This window comes from Lycorma delicatula, chromosome 6 (genome assembly GCF_047948215.1).
Source record: "Lycorma delicatula isolate Av1 chromosome 6, ASM4794821v1, whole genome shotgun sequence".
Classification (NCBI taxonomy): domain Eukaryota; kingdom Metazoa; phylum Arthropoda; class Insecta; order Hemiptera; family Fulgoridae; genus Lycorma; species Lycorma delicatula.
The window spans coordinates 131216906-131243555 of NC_134460.1; the positions used below are offsets into that span (position 1 = coordinate 131216906).

At 29.5% G+C, this 26650-nt stretch overlaps 2 protein-coding genes across 5 annotated transcripts in view; one reads left to right on the forward strand and one right to left on the reverse strand.

The window, feature by feature from the left end:
- Window positions 1-3546: 3546 nt before the first annotated feature.
- eIF3k (eukaryotic translation initiation factor 3 subunit k) lies at window positions 3547-14077 on the reverse strand. Its single transcript, XM_075368528.1, has 4 exons — window positions 13848-14077; window positions 13349-13565; window positions 5893-6112; window positions 3547-3776 (listed from the first exon to the last, which is right to left on the reverse strand). Exons 1-4 carry the CDS (start codon window positions 13898-13900, stop codon window positions 3619-3621), a joined length of 648 nt encoding a protein of 215 aa, XP_075224643.1. The 5' UTR covers window positions 13901-14077; the 3' UTR covers window positions 3547-3618.
- A 1216-nt stretch (window positions 14078-15293) lies between these two features.
- Window positions 15294-26650, forward strand: part of Tbp (TATA binding protein) — a 39662-nt gene continuing 28305 nt past the window's right edge. For 2 of the 4 annotated variants that reach the window (XR_012756729.1, XM_075368531.1), the window contains exons 1-3: window positions 15295-15975; window positions 22243-22379; window positions 25820-26063. Coding sequence is in view for 3 of the 4 variants with exons in the window: in XM_075368531.1 (XP_075224646.1) it covers window positions 15724-15975; window positions 22243-22379; window positions 25820-26063 (633 nt within the window). In the remaining variant the exon portion in view is untranslated. Of the gene's footprint in view, window positions 15976-22242; window positions 22380-25819; window positions 26064-26650 lie in introns of all 4 variants that reach the window. The other 2 variants (XM_075368530.1, XM_075368529.1) reach the window with 2 other exon arrangements.

A 26650-nucleotide genomic window follows, 5' to 3' on the forward strand; every position in this document is an offset into this window, starting at 1 on the left:
TTGAACAGTTTGTCTCTAAACTTTATTTTATTTAGAATGTCATCCGTCATCCATGGTTTTTTTCTATTTTGAATTTTAATCCTATCAGTATTTCTGCGAACTAAAGAACTGTTATACACAGAATTAATTATATCAACGAATTTCTCATATGCAGATGGATTATTATCCATCTTATTACCTAAGGTGTCATAATTTATGGTATCTAACTTATATCTAATTAAGGCATTATCTAAGTAAAATGAACCAAGACTGTCATCCATCGATCGTTGGGATGAATTCTTGTACAACAGATCTGCTATTACCACATAGTGATCAGAAATTTTAGTTTCAATTACTCCAGAAAAAACATAATCAGGAAAGCCTCTAATAAAAATGTGATCTATACAAGATCTAACAATTACCCCATCTCTTATTTCCTCCCTCGTTATATCAGATATGCAACACATGAATCCCGTTGTATGTAATAAGGTTTGATAGTAACTAACTACAGTATTTTCCTTAGCAAGATCAATGTTCATATCTCCGATTAAGACCGCATTATTATTATTACAATTATGAAGAATATTTTCAAGATCATGTAAAAATTCATGAACATTTAAATCTGGCGGTCTGTAAAAGCATATTATCGTAAAATCAGCGGTCTTAACGCCCAATTTCACTGAAACCTGAATGCATAATAGTTCACAACTTGAGACAGTCAAATCCAACATTATTCTTTCAGCACTGAGTGTGCTACGACAAAGAATTAAAATACCACCACCAGACCTAATATTCCGGACACAGTGATAGGAGTCATAGCCATTAATCTGATAAAAATTAATTAAACTTATTTCATTATCCGTAATGTTTATTTCCGTGAGAACTATCAAATCTACATTACTATTACCTAGGTGAATCAAGAATTCATCCCAATGACCGCGAATAGTCCTAATATTTAAATGAAGTATACTCAGTTTCGATAAACAGGAGTAATCTTGCGAAAATTCGTCTAGGTTCGAGTAGTAATTATCAATAGCCAAAAACCGGCCATTAAAAATATTATTTTCATTAATGTTTTCGATTTCAATAGGGATTCGAAAATATGTCTAAAACGCAAAGATTACATAAGCTATACAGATTATAAGATTATACAATTTGTAAACATAATAAAAACATTTTATTTAGAAACATATAAATTTTATTTGTAAAGACTAATTTAATACTAATCATTGTTATGACTAATGTCTTATCTACGCAAAAACACAGCAAAACCGTTTTTGTTAAAGGGGTGGGAGAACATATATTCGATAGAACAAACGCTCGAATAAGATCGTAGGTGTAACTTAATGATATCAGTATCATATTATTTGATATCAATGTCGTCACCATAACAGAGATAACATTTTTGAGATAGGCTCGCAAGAGAAATACATCGTTATGCAAGTCAATTATCCTTATCAATTTAAAGCCAGTTTCTAAAAATAAAATATTTTTCATTAAACTATTATTCACTTTAAGAAATAAACTGATGCTTATAAACATAGAAAAGTAACTGCTGAATTGGCATAAAATTAAATTAAGTGAAAGTCTTCCTTTTTTTATAATATTGGAACAGTAATACCAAGAATCTTGAGTCATCAATAACAGAATATGATAAATATAAAATGCAATAAAATGATAGAAATAACTAATACGTGAACTTACATTTACAGAACTGAATGTAATGAACATAATAATATTATTACGAAACAATTCTATTATACTCTTAGGGATAACGCTATCATAGTTACAAATTTATATAACTCACTTGATTTTTTGCAGATCCGCCTCAGTGTTAATTTTAATAGCAAACACATCTTCACTTTTCTTAACAAATATTTTACCATTTCGTATCCAAACAAATTTATACTGAAGTTCACCCGCTTTTTGTTTCGTTTTATAAAGTAAGTCTTTTATTGATGTTACTAGATTTTCATTAATATACACTTTTTTTGTCACTTCCATCTGCAAGAACCATATTATTTGTTAGCTTCTCGCGCTTTTTGCTGATCCAGAAATCTCGCATTTTTCTGCTGCTAAACTGCACTATGATCGGTGGTGAATCAGTCTTCCTCCTAGTAGGTAGTCTATGAACCGCTTCCACACCGTCCAAGCTGAAAGGAATATCTAGTTTATCAGCGATTTTCTGAAGAGAGTCATGTAAATTTTCCTTACGGTTTCCATCGGGGTGTAATTTTAGCCTGTGAATTTCAATATTTTTGTTTCTTCCATATTGTTCGAGTTGTATGATTTTTTCTTCTAGCGAAGCGATTTTCTTATCCTTCTCTGTTACGCTTTCTCGGAGTTGTTTCACTTCTTGGAGAAGATCCTTGTTAGATTTCTGTAATTCACTAATTTCATTTTTAATATCGTCATAGAAGGAATATCGTCATAGGGATAGCCTACCAAGTTCATTTTTGGTCCTACTGGAAGAAGCTCTGACTTCTGCTTTGAGTTCTAAAATGATAACTTTTAATTCATTAATACCGGTGAAATCTAATATTTCTTTAGTCGAATCCACTGATTTGTTGTCAGTAGATTTAACTGATTTGCGACACTCACAACACATCCACTCTTTTTTCTTTTTCTGCGACATTCGCTGATATGTATTCTCCGTAATTCCAACGCATTTATGGTGGTAACCATATAAACAAAAACGACAAATAATGTATGTTCCATCAATCGGTAATTCTCCCTCAAAGGTATTGCACTTCTTCATTTTCAAATATTTTTTATCAAACAGGATTACAATATAATAAAATATTTAACACTGGCATATAAAATACAACATAATTGTTCAAGAAAATATACAGTTGTGTATTTAAGATAAGAACTGCTTATCTACTACACTCTGAACAGGAATGCGAATAGAGCGACACATGTCTGTTCAGTACAGCAGCCAGACGCAGACTAATGACTAATATTGCCTAGCTTTATAATAATTTCACATCAAACTTATAATCAAACAAAAAAAAATGGTACTTATGTATTAACGCCACCGCAGCTACAGCCTTATTTAAAAACAAAGTAGTCAATCGGATTTCGGTGGAAAATTAGCCGATATAGAGTTTAACATAGATTCAAAACAGTCTCTTTATTAATTTTAATAAATGGTTCTGGTTATTTATATTTATTTATTTTATAAATATAATTTAACAAACTTAACCTACACTCGCTTCGCTCGCTAACCTTGACTAATTAACAGGAGTGTTTTGATTATTTAAATAATAAATAATTACTGAATTTATTAAATAAATACTCAAAAATTACAGTGTTAATTAATCAAGGTTAGCGAGCAAAGCGAGCGTAGGTTAAGTTTGGTTAAATTATATTTATAAAATAAATAAATATAAATAACCATTTATTAAAATTAATAAAGAGACTGTTCATTTTCCACCGAAATCCAATTGACTACTTTGTTTTTAAATAAAGCTATAGCTGCGGTGGCGTTAATACGAAAGTACCAAAAAAATTTATAAACAAATACAAAAAGTAGGGCTATAAAAAAAATTACAAAACACAAACAAATGCAGTATTATGAAAATTAAATACAATTATTTATTGTTAAAATGAAATACAAATCAACATTTTAATGTTTTATTAACGACATGCAGCCATTATTCCAGCAATGTTATCAAAATCAATCTTTTCTGTAATATTTTTAGTTTTTATATTTTCATCTTGATTTGCAATAAATATTAAACCGTTTGGTTCTTCCTTCCAACCATACTTTTGAACCCACTGCCTTAGAGTAATATCTGCAAAAAAATTATTGATTATTTTCAAGTTAAAATTAATTACAATAAAAATTCACTAAAGATTACAATCACAATAATTGATAATAATAAAGGACTGAATTTCATTCATAACACACCTCTAATCTATTATTTTTTTTAACGCATTTTAATTCATCAGTATTCTCAGGGACATATTACACAAATGCTTATAAGAATTAAACCAGAATATCTCCTAAGATATTCTAATATCGAATTCCAATCAGGCTTAACATTTCTTCATCAGCCACAAAATTCATCTACCTAAGACACAATAGTTTGGCATCAACCTATAGTATTTGGTGAAAAATAAAGCAAATATATTAACAAAGTTAAATGAATTAACTACAATAAAAATACAAAAATTATAGTTTTTTATTATTAATTAGAAAAAAGTTTGAGATAATCCATACAGGTGATTCAATGTTCCAAAACAGTGTTTAAAAATATACTGTGGTCAACTAACAGATTACACATCCATTACCAATATTTCTAAAGATGACATCGAAATGAATTATAATACCTGCCTGACCCTAGTGCCTCTCTGTGAATATACATTCTATGGTCCAACATACAAAAAAACTAACCAACTAACTAAAATTTTTTAGTAGTACATACATTAAATGTGTATAATAAAATAAAGTCCATGCACTTATCTAAGTGATGTCAGTTCAAACTCATGCAATTTTTTCTAACCAGTTTTCATTAAATTTATGAAACAAGAATACCTATACAAATTAACAAACAAAAACGCAATACCAATTTAACTGTACTGAATGTACTATAACAAATACGTAATGAAACGGTATGGCTACAAATGATCAAATTCGACTGAGATCTAAAATTGTTGAAAACCAGTGCACGAGTAATTATAAATGTTAAATGTTTATTTTGTTGACTAATGAGTCTCATCCATTAATATAGAGTAGCATAGTATATTACAATAATCTCACATACACCTAATTGTAAACAAAAGTAATTAGTCATCTTACTGGCACCTTAAAAAGTCTACTCTCTTTTCCCTTTAAATGTATGTTTTCAGTAATTTCTTTATGACTCATACAGATTGAATCGGGAGGATCGATCTGAATTATCCAGTGGTTCAGATCAGCATGATTTTACTGTATTTGCATGTATGTCCTCGTTCTAAGCAGATATGACTTGATGACTTTGATTCTCTTGCTGTTGCTACGTTAAGTCATGCCTACTGCCTATTTAAGTCATTCAATTGCAGTTTTAATTTATATATTCTTATGGTTTCTATGTATGTTTTATCAATCTGCTGCATGATCTTGTATGTAACCACCAAAAATTCAAAATCAAGCCTAGAAATTTTATTTAAAAGCAATGGGGTTTTTGTCATAAGGGACTTATCATAATGCCAAAATAGCTTTTTTAAAACAAGTTAAAGATATTTCACACTCAAAAAGCTGACTTGTATATATAGATATGTCATGTCACACTAAAACAATATATTCTTTGAATTACATTCTAAGGTGATGTTCTTTTAATCACACTTAAAATATTATGTTTTTTTTTTTTTTAATATATAGTTACCTCTTTTACAGACATTACATTGGCTTGTAAAATTGTCACACCACTGACAACACAATAACTACAGTAATCATGTTACAAAAGGTAAAGATCACTTCCAAAACAAATACAATTATTTCAGTGCATCATTATTTTAACACATAATATAACTTACCTTTTATGAACAAATAGTAACATTATTTATTTTTTTACAAATTTCCAACTGATAATGGATAAATGCACAAAGAGCTATATACTGAAATTAAACTAAAATCATCATCTGTTCAAAATAGAACAAACAAATAAACAAATTTATAACTAAAATTTACTACCAAACCATTTTGCTGATATTTCATAATTTAAAATTAACTGAAACATAAAATATTAGGTAAAATGTTAATTTAAAAAATGTTTCAATTTAATAAAGAAAACCTACTCAACATAAAATAACTAACTAAATTACTTCTTATCAATTTTTAATAAGAAAATACATAAAATCATGGGAGAAACAGCAGCAACCACATCAGAATAAGGATAAATAATATATATAATACAAATCAAGACTTACCATCAACTTTTCCTAAAAGTTCAGCCAACAAAGATGCTTGTATGGTCTGAAAAGTAATTCCAACAACATGGCAAACAAATTTCCTAATAGAATCATGAAACCCAGTTATTTTTACGCATAATCCACAGATTTTTGGTACTTCTTCCCAGAACTTTTGAAATTCACAGCATTCTAATAAGTTTGCCAATGTTATTATTTCACTAATTTTTTCTTGGTTGCACTAAAAGAAAAAAAAATTAAGAACAAACAGAAATCTTTCTAAGTTTATTTTATAATTAAAATAATATTATGTTTAATACTGTTGTATAAAAAAAAAAAAATCACAATTTTTTTTTAATTTGTCATTAAAAGAATAAGTTCTGAATCACAATTATAACATTACTCGTGAACTATTGTTTCTATTTCACTGTGTTTTTTTGTTTTTCCTGAGTTAGTTTTTAGGGAAGATTTATTTTTGGGATTCTTTCGTTAATATGATTGTACTTCTAACAGCAGAAAACCCAATTCAAAAGATTTAAATAGTGCATGGTGTACAAAAAAGAATCAAGGTTTTTAATTTATTTGTAATCTTTTAACTTTGACTTACAATAATGGATCACAAACAAAATGAAAGGGTAAATACAGTTCTTCTCTATGGGTGTTCAATGTGAGCATCTTTTATCATGCAACATACATCCAACCAATCGGAGAGTTTATCACATACTTTATCACAGAGTTTATCACATAAATTGGATACATCAGTAGGTAGCAAAGGCATATACACAAGATCCCTATAAAACTCCAAAGGGAAAAAATTACACAGGGTCAGATCAGATAACCTTCGAGGCCACCACAAACAAGCTCTATTATTGAATCCATGTCAACTGATGCAACAATCAGGAAAAACATCATTCAACAAATCCCATACAGTTACGCCACTGAAAAGGGCGTACCACCTTGTTGCCATAAAACTTCTCAAGTCCATTTTGCAGTTCATGCCAGAGTATGAACATATCCAAATAAGCAACTCTTATTACACTTGCTTCAGCAAAAAAGAATGGCTAAACGTGCTGTCAAATAACTGAACAAAACACATTTAATTTTAGGGAGTTTCTGTTACATTGTAAAGTTCATGGAGGTGGTTTGGCCCCCAAAAACAGAGATTATGAGCATTAACCTTTTCACTAAGACAAAATGATGACTCATCACTAAATAAGGAATCAAGGAAGTTTAATATCAAGGAAGTTTACATCATCATGCTGCAATATTTCAATCACAAAGTTAGCACGTATAGCAGCGTGTGTATGCTTAAAAACCTGTAATAGCTGGTAAATGGTATGGATATATAAGTAAATGTTTCCTTAAAACATTCCACACTGTCATCATCAACATTGCTAGTTCATAGCTTGCTTTCCTAATAGATTTTTTGATAATATGCAGGAAAACCCCGTCATGCCAATCATTTCAAATCAAATTATGTAACTGATGAATGTTATTGCCAGTTGGAGAATAACAATTAAACTTCCTACGGAATGCACAATGCACATCAACAGATTCACATTTAGCAAACTTTCTTTTTCCTGTTAATACTTCAGAGGATGAATGAGGATGATATGTATGAGTGTAAATGAAGTGTAGTCTTGTACAATCTCAGTTCGACCATTCATGAGATGTGTGGTTAATTGAAACCCAACCACCAAAGAACACCGGTATCCACGATCTAGTATACAAGTCCGTGTAAAAATAGCTGGCTTTACTAGGACTTGAACGCTGTAACTCTCGACTTCCAAATCAGCTGATTTGGGAAGACGCGTTAACCACTAGACCAACCCGGTTGGTACATTTAGCAAACTGCAAAACAAAGAAAGCATTTTGTTCAATAATCACCACCTTTGCTAATTACGCTGTCACACAGAAAAATAAGGTATCAATCCACAGCCATGTATGTAACTAAAACTGTTTTTTCCTCTTTGATTGTAGCCTTGAATCAACACTATACACATCATCCAAAAAACACTACAACAAATTAAAACCCTGATATTCTTCTTTGTGCTTCAGATATTATAATAACTAGATTTCAACAGGCTAATAATAATTAATTTACGATTTAAAAAATCATTCATCTTTAAGATTGATACCAAAGATCCCAGAATAGGGGTAAAAATTTCTATTTGAATGCTATTTTAAGAGATTAAATAATGTTCACTTTAGGGATATTCCATTTTAATTCATCAAATTTTAAAAATGTTATTGCATCGCTATTTTTGATTTTGATGATAGTTGGTATATGATAACTACCCACCTTGTAATGGCCAAAAAATTTTTTTATTTTAAAAAATTTTTCTTGATTAATAGACTATTTTCAAACTTGTCAACAGGTAGAAACAGCCATTTTCATTACATTTTCCATGAACATAAGCATTCTTATTTTCTTACAGAAGATCAAAAAGGGCTTTTTGGAACAATTAAAGATGGAACTTCATCTTAAAGTACTCAAAATTCATTTTGTTACATAACCAAATTTTGTAATGTTTACTGAATTATGTTTACAAATTGTTGTTTTTTACAAATTTTGGGCCCAAAATTAATAATGAAGGGCTTAGGGTAACAGGTCTGCTTTTTACCTTTTAACTCTTAGGTACTAGTAATACTTATAAAAAAAGAACTGGACTGTTACAGTGTCCTTCATTTTAAAAAAAAATGGCTGCCAAATCATAACATTTTAAAAATGTCTCATTTTTGAGGCCCAAGAACCACGCATGGGAAAGGTGGCAAAAATCTGAAATGGTTACAGCAGTAAGTACTTTTTATGTACTTTAAAATCATATAAAATTTATTTTATTACTCAGTAGTTGAAGAGTAATGAAGCCAACAAAACTGCTAAAAATACCGTTCCTTCTAACCGTAAACATATTCAAAAATACTGATGTTATGTATTTTTTTCAGATTATAAAAATTAAAACTAAACTCATTAGAATGTATAAATTGATAATTAATAAAGTCAATTACAAAATGATAAATAGTCTATAACAGAATGATAAATAATAACTACAAAATGATAAACAATTCAAATACATTAACAAATAGTTCAATTCACATTTACCTTATTTTACTCCTGCTAATGGAAAATATGAATAAATCTTGCACTTTTTGATAACAAGCTTAGTGCTCCTGCCATTTTCTTACCAAGTAAAAGTGATAAGTCCTCATTCATCTTTGGTGTAATGTTGTGTCCTCTTCCAGTAGTTGATAGAAAAAGCTCTGAAGGTATGAGAATCTTTAAAATATTTTCCAGTTGAACCCATGTTTGATTATCCCTCAATGATTTCTTGAATAAAGTACCAGGACCATGCAGATGGAAAAAGTGGACTCGATATTTCTCTTCATTTTCATGTATTTTGAATTCAATGACACCTAACCACCACTTACCATCGTATATGCAGCAGACAATTTTTACACTGTGGTTTAGGTAAACTTATAAAGCAATCAGAAACACTAATTTCCTTGTGTAGTGATAATAACATAACTTTTTCTGATTCAGAAGACACCCGAACCTTCAGAATACATTTCTGACTTCTTGGAACATAACTGCGAAAGGTTCTTGTGATTATCTGGGACTGTTGTGATTATCTGATAACGAGAACTGAGGTATTCTTCAGTCTTTTGAACATCTTTATTAGAGCAGAAAATAAATGTTATATATTTAATACTGTCTTTGCAATTGTACATTTCAGAAGGTGTAACAATTTGACTGTCCTTTGAAGGCTTGCTTTAGTCACAGTCCTTTTTACAGTTCCACCAACTGTACCAATACCACCACATGGTCCTTTTCTATAGTATAAGGCAAAAAAATGCCATTCAGCTGCGATTTCAAAATCTTCTTGATGGTAGCACAAATTTATGAATTTGTTTTTTGTTTTTATACTGAAGACCATTTACAAAAATTGTTTAACTTGTGGTAACAGTGTTTTTACTTTATTTATAACTTGCTTTTGGAAACAAAAGAACGGTGTAGTATTGTGCTTCAAGTACTTGCCAATCACAGTATCTTTGGTTTTATAATGTTCCTTCTTTTTAAAATATATGAGAAATGAATGTACTATGGCATAAGTTTTTCACAAGTGATATGACTGGACTTCATCCTGTATCACAAAAGGAAAATTTTGAGGAAGTTCCCCAATACAATACATTCATCCTCCAAGTTTTCCTTTTTAATGTTGAGGAAATTAGCTTCTTTCTTTGCAACAAAATGCCTTTTTTAGATTATTTAAATTTTCAGTAAGTTTATCTAAGTACTCTTGAAATGGAAGAATTTGAGTAGTTAGTTCATTATAATCAACAGAAACCCAATGTTTGAAGATAATTTCAGAATCAAAATCATCCCAGCTCTCTTGCAGTAATCTGAGCACTTCCTTAATGTCTGGACATTTTTCTCACTGTGATAGCATGCGTTTCATTTTCTATATCACATACCATGGTTGAAAGGAGAATGTTATAATCAATTTCATTTTAGAGCAGATAACATGAGTTTTACATTTTGGTGGGTAAAACACACACACAGAGTGAGTACCTAACCCACCAGCCAGAACACAAAATTTAGGTCTTAAACCAGCAAATTTTGAAAAACCAATTTTTAAATTATGTTTTTCTTTGAAGGCTGTATACAATTTTAAATTACATAAGATAGGCTTTTTTTGAATATTAATTTTCTTCTCATCAGCTTGTCTTACAGACACAATCTTTCTTGCCTGGCATGATTCAGTTGTGCTCATCATTCTGGTAAAAATCTTGGACACACTTAATAACTTTTTCATCAATTACATGACTGGGTTTCTTTTGCTAACTTGTGGCAAAATTCCATTTGTTTTAACTAATTATCTGGATTTATGGGCTAAATACTTACTAACACTAAACTCATTTTGATTCTTTTGAATGCTCCAGCTGCTTGGTAATAAACTTAAAATATTAATTTTTTCCTGGGTTGATGTAACTGTTCTCATTTAATCCTTTACTTTAATTTCTTCACATTTCCTACCTATATCAGCATAATTTTGTGGTAGTAAAATGGTTTCTACTGTACAAATATTTAAATCAAAGGAATTGTTTAATTTACTGGTAACTGACTCGGCCATTTTTATAACTTTATTTTTTAAAATTGATTCCTTAGCACTGCTCGATAATTTTTTAACCTTAATGGGGAAATGCCAAGTGCTGAACAAGCTTTATTCACCAACTCGACTGCAACACATTGAGGCTCAAATATATGTTGACATTCCAGTTCACATTCTGTATCATCTTGTAGTTTTGTATTTTGTTTAAGCATTTGTACACAGTGCTCTACCTGGAATTCTTTTAAATTCCAGGTGTTGAAAGTATCAAAGATATTTCTCAAAGAAATTTCTTAACCAGTTTAGTGTGACAGCTAAATGGGTCAGAGCAACTTTTCCCATTAATATGAAAATATTTATCTATATGTTTGGTTTTATGATAAGTACAGATATTTTTTGTTTCAGTACATCTACTTCTTAAAGATATTCTATAAGTAAATTTGTGACATACTGTTTCTGTGTGAGAATGCCAATTCAACACTTCATAATCTGTTTTTATAAAATGCAAGGGTTCTTACAATAACAATACAGTTAGTATAAATTATAAAACTATCAATTGCACCCCACTTTGTGTTATCACAGTTTCTCTACAGCTAAAATAAAAATTTTTCTATTTAATAAAATTAAAAATAAAAGATATCGCATAAAAGAGAAGTTCACTGCTAATAAAAATTAATTTATAAACAAGTGTACATTACTTAGCCACAGTATTAACACTAGCAACAATACAACATATCACACTGAAATCAAAAGAGTAACAGAGCCTTCTACACTGTTTACATTCAGGATTACACAAAAATTCATGTCCATGCATTTCTACTTACTTTCATGTTAAAAACATGAGTTTGTGTGTATGAGTCATACTTTAAGTAACAAACTATCTGGAATATAAGCAATCTCATTATAAACATTGTACAGTAGGCCTACGTTATTTGAAAAAATACATGCTGTGAATTTTTTTTGATACATTGTTCACAGTTAGAAGAAACAGTGTATTTAGCGGTTTTAATAGTTTCATTACTCATCAACCCCTTTGAGTAACAAAATAAATTTTATATGCTTTCAAAGTATATAAATAGTACTTACTGCTGTAAACATTTCATATTTTTGCCACCTGCCCCACATGTGGTTTTTGGGTCCCAAATATGAGACATTTTTAAAATCTTACAATTTGGTAGCCATTTATTTTAATGAAGGACACTCTGTAACAGTCCAATCCTCTTTTTCTAAGTACTACTAGTACCTAAGAGTTAACAGGTAAAAAACAGGCCCGTTACCCTAAGCTCTTTATTATTTATTTTGGGCCCAAAATTTGAAAAAACAACAATTTGTAAACATAATTCAGTAAACATTACAAGATTTGTTTATGTAATAAAATGAATTTTGAGTACACTAAAATGAATCTTTACTCTTTCCAAAACACCCTTTTTGACCCTCTGTAATATGTAAAATAAAAATGCTACAGCTCATGGAAAATGTCAAGAAAATGGCTATTTCTACCTGTTGGCGAATTAGAAAATAGTCTATTACGCAAGAAATTTTTTTTAAATATAAAAAATAATTTTTTGGCCACTAGAAGGTGAGTACTTATCATAAACCAATCATTATCAAAATCAAAAATAGAAATGCAATAATTTTTTTGGAAATTTGATGAATTAAATTGAATACTCCTTTAGAAGTCTAATTTAAAATGTAGCAAAAATTGTAATTAACGCACACAGTACTCATTCTGATTGCTCATACAATAATTGTTAAGGTTCGTCCACACCAGATGAATAAATGCTTGTCTGTAACAGTAGTTTCCATATAGCAATATCAAGAACACCTTGATCAATCAATAACAAGGTTACTTTCATTCATCTACTGCAAATGGCCTCAAGCACATGCTTTGCAAACTCATACCATTAACTTTATTTGTTTGTTATCTTTTATTTTTACAATATAAATTCTAAATTTCTTAATGAAAAGTGTTTGAAATATACATGAAAGCAAAATTGCTCTCAAAACTACTTTCTATTTATTTTAATAACCATTTAGCTAGCTATATGAAATATGATTCTTCATTTAAGGTAAATGCTGCAGATCTTGCAACAATGAATTGTATTTATAGTAGTGGATATTATGTCAAGGGTTGATACTTTCTCATAAACTTTAACTTAATTTATTATTATTATTCAATGTATTTGTTATGTAGTGTTGTTTTATAAGGTATTAATGAGCACTAATTCCTTGTCATCTACATTTTTGCACATCTTGTAACTTGATAAATCATTAAACAGATCCCAGATCTGTAAATATCAGTATAATAATCTATTCAACAAAAAATTTTAAATATATATATATGAAATAAAATAATTACTACAACCCACCAGTTGTTCACTAAGAAGACACTTGCATAACACAAAATCTGTATGAGGGAAGTTTGTGAGTGCTTTCAATAATATCTGGGAAGTAATGTCAAGATTATAGTTCTGATTTATCTGATACAATTTTAACACAGCCAAATTTGCTTCCAAGTCATAAGCATTCTCATGAGATTGTGCTTCAACATATACTTCCAGGGTCTTTAGATTCTCTGGATTGTATCTGAAACACAGAACGGTTATTTATTTTACTCCAAGGCGCACTTTTAAGTTTTAACATATAAACAGTTATAAAAAGCCAGATTTAGCACCCAACCTCACGGGATGTCATAATCCTAACCTGTTTGTCACAATAAATGCATAAACTATTTTGATGATTAAACAAATACTCCGTTAAGAAAAAATAACTTTATTTCACGAGCTTAGGATTTAAAATAAAATAGTTCCAAAGTGAATAACATAAAACAGAATTATAAAAGAACACATGGAAGGCCAACTTACGTACCTTTCAATACCTTTTAACATGTCGGAAACTGACACTCGCATTGCTTCAGCCATTCTGAAAAAATACTATTTTTAGCAAGTACAGATCATCCACCACTTTATACAAGATAAATTAACAAAACTGCTATATTAAACAGCACACCTTTAAAAGGGTATAACCTGCACACGAACTTAGTAATACACGTGTATTGCTCAATGTAAGAAATTATTGCTAAATGAATGTCGTGACTGCTCTACCGGCAAAAATTAGTATCATCCGTAAAGTATATTTTATTCAATTTCAAGGAATGTTACAAATCAAATTACAAAAAATATGGTTCACATTGAAAAAAATAAATAAAAACGGAATAATTTCTGGTTTATTATCACAATGGATGTTATTAGTTATTTTCTCATTCTCTTCCTCGTGCTTAGTAACAATATTAATAGATTTATAATTTTGCTCATACAATGTAAATAAATAAGTCACGGGAAAACGAGTATTTTTAATTTACATGTTGAATTTGTAAGCGTTATGCTTACTTTCGTCTGAAAACATGCTGTATGAAATTTATTGTAAACGCTTCTACACTGTAATTAGCAACTATTTAATTAGGAAGCAAAACTTGATTAAGAACTAGGGTAGGGCAAAAGTCGTATGAATTCAAATTATAAGCAAATTGAAAGGTAAAATACAAATGAGAGCTTTTAAAGGCAACGCTGATATTTTAATGGCAATTGCTGATAGCCTCATCAGCAGCAATAAACCAGTTTGCTTAAACACACGCAGACACTCTTTTATTTAAGTCAAACTTTTCTTTTATTTAAATACTCTAATTTTAACCTTGTTGACTGCATAACTTCTGAGCCTGTGCTATTAATCAAAATGATAATTTTTTAAATGTATTTGTTCGTTAATTCCAGGTCTTACGATAACTGGTTTATTTTTGTTTTAGTAACGGATGCCAAAAACTGACGAATGGAGAATGTAAAGAAGATGAAGTGGATAGTTAAATGAAAAAGAATAATTACTTTATTGCCAGCAAGATTGACTCAGATGGTCGTTACTGTCTGCAACGTTTTTCAGACCATTGTTTAATGTTTTCTTGAATGTTGATCTCCATCAATTACCTACTTTTTTGATACAGAGGTTTATTTGAAACAAGATACATTGTAAAGTAATAATTAAAAGTTAACAAGATCGTACTTACGGCACAGACGATCGCAGAAGGAAAGATACAAGGAAAATAAATATGAGAAATTTAAAACGAGAATCTTGACTATACTGTTTGTATTCGTGCAAACAGTGAAAATTTTCAGAATGGATCTTGCTGTAAAATCAAGAACGTGTTATGTACCTAGAAAGATTGTAATCAATGTTTCTTAAATATTCGGAACAATCATTTGCATACTAAATAATCTTTAGTACGCGACTATTAAGATAGTTCAAAAGAGTTATAATAAAAGAACCGAGTGTTTTAAGTGCTCTCGATTGGTAGTGAGTGGGATGTGTTAGTAATAATGGCGATAGCGGTTTAGATGGTTGTGTTTGTGATTAAGATAAAATTTGTTGAAATATATTATATGACCCGAGTTACATATTGCCTAGTTTCCTGAGTAGTATGCTTGCATATTATATCTTCCATTATCAAAATATTCAGATTTCATCCAAACTAACTTAAGTTTCATCTTTAAGAGGTTATGTATTATTATTTATAAGTTTAATTTAATATTTATTAAACATGTTTCGTATCTTTTACCACAGTGTCATATTAGACTATCAACTTTCGTGACATAATATATGAGTTTTTTTTTTTAATTCAGTTTTTCTAACTGAATTTAAGGTATTAGTGAATAATTTTTGTTTATATTGTTGTAAAGTTATACATTCCTTAAAAATGGATCAGATGCTACCAAGTCCAGGTTTTAGTATCCCGAGTATTGGCACCCCTTTGCATCAGCCAGAAGAAGATCAACAAATCCTTCCACACGCTCAGCAGCAACAACATCAGCAGCCGTTACAGATGCCACCATTACTACCTATTCAGCAACAACAAAATGTTATGGCTGCACCTCAAAGAACTATGCATACATATGCACCAAGTGTTGGCTTTACTACCCCTCAGAGTGTTATGCAACCATTAACTCCTGTAAGTATAATGCTTATTCTTTTTGTACTTGCTTTATTACTCTTTTACGGCATTATGCAAAAATCATTGTTTTTTTGTAGATCATCACTCTTCCTCCAGAAAATAAAGTTAATGAGTCATCTGGTATCAAATTTTAAAGTGCAATATTACAAAATTTCTCACAGCTGTGTGAATATTATTTTTTTAATTTGAAAATTTTCAGATTTCTTTGTTAGAGCAGCCAATGCAACAGCCTATACAGACAGCTAATTTTTTGTTTATTTGTAAATTTCATTTATAATTGTTGATTTAAAGCAGTCTCAAATTGTGGTTCTTTTTCAGAATCCGACATTCACTTTTTGCAATTTTTTTATTTTAATAGATCAATTATTACTTTTTAAAAGCGGTAAATAAAAATTAAGACTGAGAATTAACTCAAAATAACCAGTAAAGAGTCACAGTGTTTGTATTTATTTTTTCTGACTACTTGTGATTTGTGTGTTATCATACCACTGAATACACTTTTGCTTCCATACATTTTTGCTTCAGTTGTTTTAAGATTGCAAGAAAGAAAAATATTGCACACCAAATTTCACAGCCAAAATTTTTCATACAATTTATTGTATATAATTTTTATTTTTAACATTAATTAGATAAGGTTAGTGAGTGAAGCAAGCATCTATCAGTTTAGTTAGATTATGTTGATTCTGTGTACTGACAAATCACACATATATCAACATATGTTATATTTTATCTAAATATAAGTTTTGTTTTTTCAACAAAAATATTTTTTTATGAATTTATCATTTTACCTCTATTTCTCCGACATATTTTTAATTAAGTATTGAAAAACAAACTGTTTTACAAGTATTAAGTTATAAAAGATTTTTAAAAATCGGCTGTCAGATTCCAAAGAAGTATCCAAATTGTATTGCCCTTTTTAGTAGAGTTGTAGCATATCTGCATTTCCAAATTCATGTTAGACTTAAAATTTTTACATGATACAAAATTTCATCCTTATCATTAGAAAAAAAATTACATTAGTATTTACTTTCCTTTTTTTTTTCCTGTTTAGCCTCCGGTAACTACCGTTTAGATAATTCTTCAGAGGATGATATGTATGAGTGTAAATGAAGTGTAGTCTTGTACATTCTCAGTTCGACCATTCCTGAGATGTGTGGTTAATTGAAACCCAACCACCAAAGAACACTGGTATCCACGATCTAGTATTCAAATCCATGTAAAAATATCTGGCTTTACTAGGACTTGAACGCTGTAACTCTCGACTTTCCAAATCAGCTGATTTGGGAAGACGCGTTAACTACTAGACCAACCCGGCGGGTTACATTAGTATTTACTATCTCTTGATGATTTACATATTCATGGTAAAATGATGTAGCAGGTGAGTATTGGTTAATAGAAAAGTACCTATATTAAGCATATCAAAGTTGTTACATAGGGTGAAGGTTAGTAAAAGTTACTATAATAACTGTCAGGACTAACCCTAAAAGAAATATTAGAACTACAAAGAACTACTTTAAAAAATTTGTATTAAAGAAAATAGTTTATGGTGTTCACCCTTAAATTAAATGTCATACTGATCAGTTTAATGTAACATCAAAGATGTAAAATTTATTGCAAAAGAATTGATTTTCCAAGTTCAGTTTTCCAAAATATGTTGCTAAAACCACACATTCGTAGGTAAAGGGGATGCCCATAATCAATATTTTCATTGGAAACTTTCCATGACTTTTTCTGTCTGTGAATTAGATTTGAAAAAAAATTATAACTTTTTTAATAAATATAATAGCACCCCCACCGTATGCAAATCATAAGCAGCCCTATTATTTTATTTATGTCTATTTCACAATTGTTCTGCCCTATTCTGTGATAATTTTCTTAATTGATTTTACTGTAATAATTTGAGATTTTACATTTTCCTTTGATAGGTAATGGATGAGTTATATAAAAAAAACCATACAGACATGAAGCAGTAAATAATATTTTATTTGTAGCCTTTGATAAAAAACAGACTTGAAAAAAACAAGAACTTTTTTTGAAATACTTTTTTTTAACATGAAATTTTGTTGATACTTACAAAGATAAGAAAGATCCCTAATAGATATATTATAGTCAGTGTTAACAGTCACTCTGTTATCTGCAAAAATGCTGAAGTCAAAACATCTGTCACTGACTGTATGAACTTCGTGTGACAACATTAACAACATACTGTATAACATTATATGCAGTTTAGACTATTTTTTAAACACCAGGTTGGTCTAGTGGTGAATGCGTCTTCCCAAATCAGTTGATTTGGAAGTCCAGAGTTCCAGCATTCAAGTCCTAGTAAAGTCAGTTATTTTTATACAGATTTGAATACCAGATCATGGATACCAGTGTTCTTTAATGGTTGGATTTCAATTAACCAGATATCTCAGAAATGATCAAACTGAGAAACGTACTAGACTACACTTCATTTACACTCATATATATCCTCATTCATCCTCTGAAGTATTATCTGAACAGTAATTACTGTAGGCTAAACAGGAAAAGAAGACTATTTTGTAAGTGCTGCTGTTCTTGACACTACCGTTCTTCATTTTAACCATTTATTGAAAATTAAAATAGTTTTTAAGATTTTTCTTTATTTTAAGGTGAAATAATAACAATAAGTAATTAGCAGTTTAGAAATACACAAATATTTTTTATATTACTTAAGAATATCATTATAAGAAAAGTAATGTCCAATTGCAAAGCAGTCTTTCACAGAAATACATGAAAATTTATTATAAAGATTTAAAAACAATACACTTTCATATAATTACATTGGAAAAGCGTATGGATTTAGAGACTTTTCGTTTTAATAAGATACCACAGAAAATGATCAAATTCACAAGTTTTATTTGATAAATTGAAAAATATAATCAGTATTGTCAATCAAAATTAATGCAATTTAACAATAGATGTAAATTAGTTACTATTTTCTCAGATAATTTTCTAAAAAAAAATTATATAATTTTTGCAAAAAGAGTAATCATATCATATCAAACATATTTGTTTGTGTGTGTGCGTGCACGCGCCAGTATTGTAAAATGTTAACAAAGTTTAAAATTATTAACAAAGTTTTAAAATATTAAAATTGATCATATATATAAGTAAAAATGTCAAATTAGTTAAAATTTCTTTCTCAGAAGCAAATCATAATCTCAACAATAACCAGCATTTTTTCCAGGGTTGGTCTGATACATATGGATTTTTTTGTAGTCAGTTGTCAGATGGCTCTTCATTATTGAAAAAATCTGATGTCTACACCACATGACTCCCTTGTACACCTATTAAATTACATATACACGTGTTTTGCTGCACTTCATTTAAACCTTTTTCATCTGAAAGTGAGATACAATCCTCCAATTCTTTAATAAAGTGGACAGTTACACAATTGCTGAAATATTAGTTTTTATTAACATCAAATATTTATACAATTATTAATTCAACATCTTACATGAAATATTAGGATAGATTAAAATTGCTGTACTTGTTACTCGTATTATTCGTATCTTCATGAGTTGCTAATTAACAAACTTTCAGATTTCTGGTGCGTCATATAAATAAAAGTTTAGTGAACTCCTGTATATTGGTTACAAATGTTAATTTCGCCCTTACAGGGTAAAATATTCAGTTTTTATTATTGGATTATTTAGTGAATAATCAAAAATGAAAAAATCATACAGGAAAAGAAAGATAACATGAAGAAATTTATCTCAAAAAAAAACAAGAAGAATATGAAGAGAAAGAGAATGTTAAGAACAAGGGAAGAATAAAAAAATTAAGAGAAGATGATAAATATGAAGAGGAAGAAATTGTTAAAACCAAAGAAATAATGAAAAGATTAAGAGATGATAAATATAAAGAGGAAGAAAATGTTAAAACCAAAGAAAGAATAAAAAGGAAAAACAAAGAGAAATAAACAAGAAGAAAATGTTGAAAAAAAAATAAAAAAACATTAAGATAAAGGAAAAAATAAAAGGTTAAAACAGGATGGTGAATATAAAGAGAGAAAATTTGAAAACTAGAGAACGTGTACACAAATTAAGATCAGAAGAATTACATCAAACCAAAGAGTAAATTGGCAAACCATTAAATGATTGGCAAAAAAAAAAGAAAGCAAAATGATGATCATATCCGACTTCAGGAGAATATTGTCTGACAATATCAGGGGAGTAATAAACTAAACTAGAGAATTTTTTGCAATTTATTAAAGATCAGGCATGTATGATTCAGTTTATATATTGTTCTTGTGAGGGTCTATTTTTCAGTCACTCTAGTTAACTTTAATGTAGATAAAATTAAACAGAAATTCCAGAATAATTAAATAAAATTAAACTAGAAAATGGAAAATAATACAATTCTAATTTTTTTTCGATTAATATTATATAATAAGATGTTTCACCAAATCTGTTGCATATACACGTGCATAATAATGCCTATTAAATTACATACACACATTTTTAAAAGTGCATAAAATTTTATTTCACCGATAATTTCTGATATTTTTTTTATTGTAATTTTTTTTTACAATCACCGGTTAATAATTATTAATAAATCAATATAAATTTTAAAAAAAAAGTTGAAAAAAAATTTAATTAAGTTGACCAGAAACGAAACCTTCCCTTGGAAAGTTAAAATGAAATGAAGCCAACTTCCTTTGTAAGATCCAAATATTTAATTAATGAAAATGTTATTTGGCTCTTAACTCTGGAACCAATGAAAATAAGTACTTACTGACACTTATTATATCGTTGAAAAGCTCTCAATGAGGACTTATTACTGCAGTTAAAAAAAGTCCAAAATCCAAATTTTTGGGGATTTTGGGCACTTTTGATAAAGTCGATTGCAATCAAAAGGGGAGGTACACAACTAGATGTTACAACAGTTCTAAATCCAAAATTTCAGCATCCTATAGTTAATCGTTTTTGAGTTATGCGAGATGCATACGTACATACAGACGTCACGCTGAAACTAGTCAAAATGGATTTAGGGATGGTCAAAATGGGTATTTCCGTTGAAATCTGAAATTTTTCGCGATCGCAATACTTACTTCACTTCGTACAAGGAAGTAAGATGAAAAAGTACGTGTGTGTACATGAGCGCCCAGACGTGTCTGTGGACTCGCCAACGAAGATCATCCCCCGTCTCATTATATATAAGCAGACCGTGACTCCGCGAGGAAGTTATTCCATCTGACCCCGGAGACGAGTACTGCTGTAAAGTAATACAAAATCGGTTCTTGGTGCCGCGTGAAACTGATGCCTCGTTTTTTTTCTCCAGTAAGTTAGTAATGAAAATAATTTTTTTAGTTACCTTTTGGTTTATAACTACTTAGTAAAAATAATAAATATTTACCCCCCTCCCGCTTTTAATTAATTTATATGAAAAATCACACCCGTCACTAGTTAATTGCATCATTCGTGGTGGCTGAGACAAGAACCCCTGTAAAGTTTTAACAGATTGTTTGTACTATAATTTATGACATTTCTTCATATGTCTTATTTTTTATTAGTACCTTTTTTATACTTATTAGTTGTTTTTTTAGAACTTTTTTTTAATTAGTATTTTTAAATTAATATTTTTGATTTTCTTGTTTACATTTCCAAAAATATTAAATCAAAGAAAAAAAACATTTTAAATTAAAATATTTTTTAACTGATCTTTGCTTTAGTTTACATGCATAGCTAAATCATTACTTTTACTTTTGGATATTTGACAAATAAAGTCATACTCAAAGGTGTATACAATTACTCTGTACCAGTTTGTTGGTCATATGGACTCTTTTTGAATCTTTTTGTACTCTTAAGAACTTAAATTTACTCTTTTATTTTATTGATTGATAGTATTTAATAGTCATTATTGTGCCTAATAGCATTTTTGGAAGTGTTATAATATAAATTAAACTAGTTGAACATTAGCATATTTTCCCTACCCATGACCATTTTCTCTAATTAATAATTTCATTTTTATCAATATTTCCTATTGTGTTTACTTGTCTTTTTCTACTTAAGAAATGAGAGTGAACGTAACGTAAAATAAAGATGGCACTTAATGTTCAATAGATAAATGTTGCCTATCAAAATACGTCTGCATAAGATATATTTGTTATAATGTGAATTATTTAAAGAAAATTTACCAATGAAAGTGTTTATAGTCAATTTATTATTATTATTATGTCTCTAGTGTGTAAAAGATTTTTATATAAAGTGTGTTTTTGATTCTTTGAATTGTTTATTACAGCAAAATCTTATGTCACCAATGGTTGCTCCAAATCAGACACCTCACAATCAATTAACAAGTATGGGTCCTGCAACTCCTAGCCCTATGACACCCATGACGCCATCTTCTGCTGATCCAGGAATTGTGCCTCAGTTACAGTCAGTATTTAGTTAAATATGTAATGGCATATAAAATGTTTGTATTAATTTTGAAAATTTCAGTATGTTTATGTGATATCAGAAAAATATAAAAATTTGTGGAACTTCTATTATTTTTTAAGTAGTTAGAGATGCTGTATTTTGTCAGTTTTTTTTTGGGGGGGGGGAAGTGGAGTCTTGGTGCGAGGCTAACCTGTATACCAAATCTAAAGCTAAATATATTTTATATTTACAATTTTGTTAACCAATATTAACTCATTTTTAGTCACAGAGATTGTGACTGAACTAAACTTTGTAAAATTAAAAGTGTAAATTTATCCTACACCAATTTAAAAGGAACATTTTATTTTAAGCTGATTTAGTATTATAAGAGCAGTTTTATTTAAAATTTTTAATTTTACTATTTAAGAAGGATGGTACAGTTGTAAACCAGCTGTAAAAGAGGGAAAGAAATTATTAAGTATTGAATTTAGTAATTATGCACTGTAACTTTGTTTACTGATGTTAATTATTTACTTGTTATTTTTACCTTGAAAATATTTTTTTCTCTGAAAAATAGATAAAAGTTTGAAAATGTCAGAAAAATAATGATTGATGACACCACAGGTAATTTTGTTGAAAGAATTTCATCACTCTTTGCTTGCTATTTGTGTAAGGCTAATTTATGACACCATAATAATTTTATTTAATAATATAACACAGATAGTTGTAAAGTATTTCTGCCATATTACTTTTGTATTTTTAATCAATATTATCCTTTTCTAATCTATAATATTTTATTGTTTGTACAGAATAAACATAATTTTTTCTTAAGCCTTTAAGAAACCCGTTTGCTTGAAAAGTTCAAAATAAGTTGTGGAAAACTTTGATCAGAGGAGCATTACAAAATAAAAAATTAATTATTAAAAGGTTGAAGTGGTTATATTCCATATTACTCTTACTTTTAGCAGATTGTTGCAGTTTTACTCTTCACACCATTTCCACTTCTGTCTAGCTACACAATCTTCCACTGTTAGATCTCTTCCTTTCATCACTTCTATTTTGGCCTTCCAGGCCAATATTGATGGTGAATTGAATATTGATAGTGGTAGTCTATATCGTTGTTATAAACCTTATTTGTTATTAGTGCAATAATAGTGATGCAGCCATATGAAGAAAATAAATAAATCTGTACAGAATAAAATGACAATCTTGAAGACACTAATTGAATTATAATTGAGCAAGCAAATGTTTTATCTAATAGCCAGTATTTAAAAGATCTTTTAGATAGTTTGGTAATCTTTAAAGATTGTAACGGACATAGTAAAATCTATGTCCGTTGCAGTAGAAACTTGTTAACCAAATTATTTTGCTAAATAATACACATAAATATTTTTGTTGTCTGATGTGACTGAAATATGTATAAGTAAAGGATGGAAATGTTAGTTTTTAAACATTTTTAGCATGATGGGGTTTCTGATTGAATACTGGAATTAAAAGATTTCACAATAAGGCCTTGAGATTGTATCTAGATTGGGATGTGAGGTGAAGTACTTTTGTTTTTAATGATGTTTTAAGTGTTTACTAATTTTGAAATGCATTTTGATGCATTATTGTGTTCATATTGTTTTTAAGAAGGGAAAATTTCTTTAATAATGAAAATGTAGAAGTTTGATATGTTAATTATGCTAATGTTGAATTACAGATATATTGTTTTTTTCCATTTTGTCTCTAAGTTTTTATGAACTTATCTATGTAATAAAAGTTTGTGAGAATGGAAAATTTCGTATCATTTGTATGAGGGGTGGCTGAAATGTAATGCACAGTTTTGCTCATAACTCGCAAATTAAAAGAGAGACAAATTTAAAAAATGCATTGACAAACAGAATACAAATAAAAAACTTACATTTATTTTTCATGTAGTCATTATTTATAGCTACACATTTTGATGGTGAACCAATTTTCTCATTCCATCTGAAGAAAATTAGCTGCCTTTCTTGATCATAACTCACTGAATCGTTCAGTTTATTATTTTTGGTGAAATGAATACCATTAATATCTCTCTTTAATTACTAAAAGAATTGAAAGTTGCAGGGCATCAAATCTGGTGATTATGGAAGGCATAAATAAATAGGTTCAAATTTCAACTTCATAAATGTTTGTGTGACATAGTGGGTGCCACAAAAACACAAATCATTTTCTGAAAGCATGTTCATGGTCTCCGTCGCTTTATCTTTCACAGCTTCAGCTGTCTCAAATCTTGTTCCTTTCATTGCTGATTTCACCTTGGGGAAGAGAAAAGTTACATGGGGCAAGATTGGGTAAATAGGATGGATGTTCCAGTACAGGGAACCCATGCTTGGCCATAAATGTCTTTACAGACAGTGCAGTATGGGCCGGGGCGTTGCCCTGATGAAAAATTAATCTGTGACTTGTTTTTCCACAATTCAAGTCGCTTTCTTCTTACTTGTTCATGAAGAATAGTTGTTAAACCTCAAGGTAGTATTGCTTATTCACAGTTTGACCTTCAGGTATCCAATTTGAATATACAACCCCATGGGTGTTGAAAGCATGGTTGTCATGGTGGATCATCTTCAGTCTCTTCTCGTCCCTCTTTGAACCATTTAAACCACTCAAAAACCTGTGCATGATAAACATTCATCATCGTATACTTCCTTTAACAAAGAATGAGTTTCTGTAGCAAATTTTCCAAGATTCACAAGAAATTTCACATTAACTCCTTGCTCTGTTAAAATATTTAACATTTTTCTGAAGGGCTGCATATGCAAGGTTCTATATGAATGAGGTCCATAGAGGTTCAATATAAGAGGTCCATAGTCGACTCAGCGGAAGGAATAGAGAGAAGGGATGTCATGTGACTCAGCCATGTACTGTTTGACCATCACGCACATGCTGTTTGTCTGTAGATCAATCAGTCCAGTTGTTTTTGAGCCATACCTGTATTCATTCTTTCTGTTTTATATTTTTTGTTTTAATTTAATTCCATGTGTTTTAATGTTAAGCAGTCAATTTATTTAGTTATGTGGATTTGTTGGATTATTTTAATTTTGTTCTGTAGGTTATCTTATGTGTTACTGTTTGTGTTGTATAGCTTTTTCTGAGTCGAGGAAGATTTTTGTAAAAGTGTATATATTTGAACGTATTGAACAGATAAATTCTTTGTTTGAATTAGTATCATGAATTTAAATTATATCAGGTCCTTCAAATCTCACATGACCATATAGATGTTGTCATGTGGTAGGTGAGTGTTCTCCCCCTACTTGACTGATAGGTTGAGTTTGTTTGATTCAAGTAAATCAGAACACATTGCTGGGTATTTAAAGCATCACATAGATAAGATTTACATATTACATGTATATGGTTTACTTATTTCAATGTTGCCATCTAAATTCATGTTTATAATTTAACTTTTTAATTTGTGTTTTTTTTTTTTTATCTAGGAATATTGTATCAACTGTTAATCTTGGTTGTAAATTAGATTTAAAGAAAATTGCTCTTCATGCTCGAAATGCTGAGTATAATCCAAAACGTTTTGCTGCTGTAATTATGAGAATAAGAGAGCCTAGGACGACAGCTCTTATCTTTAGCTCTGGAAAAATGGTCTGTACTGGAGCTAAAAGTGAAGAAGATTCTAGATTGGCTGCCAGAAAATATGCCAGAATTATTCAAAAACTAGGTTTTTTAGTAAGTATCAGTGTTCCTTATTTTTATTATAATTTTAAGTTTCAGCTTTTTTTTCAGAACGGTTAATTTTTATTATAAAATAATTACAGTTTATTTACATTATCCAATCTTAGATACCCATTTCTGAGACAGTACTATTTCTTAAACAGTAGCCAAATTATGCTTGTAACAAATACTTAAATCTAAATAAAAGATCTTTAATAAGATTTGAACTTATATACAGGCAATGAGAGTTTGGTGTTTGATGTAAGTATATCCCTGCTCCTAAAAAGTAGTAATGACATGTTATTTTTAAAACTGACACTGTATGAATGCTACAGATATTCTCCTTTATATAAATATGTTTACAGAAGTATATAAAAGTGTATTGTGAAAAGGAAATGTGAAATAGTCGAAGACAAAATGTTGTTTGCTTCATTTTCACTATAGGTAGACGCCATTGGAATATTGCTTGTTCAAGAAAAATAATTGTATTTTTCAAAATTGTAAATTCTCAAAAGAGAATTTTTCTCTTGTTCTCAAAACTAATGGATTTTTATAACGCACAACTTCACAAGTGTATGAAGTATCAAATAAGATTATTTGAT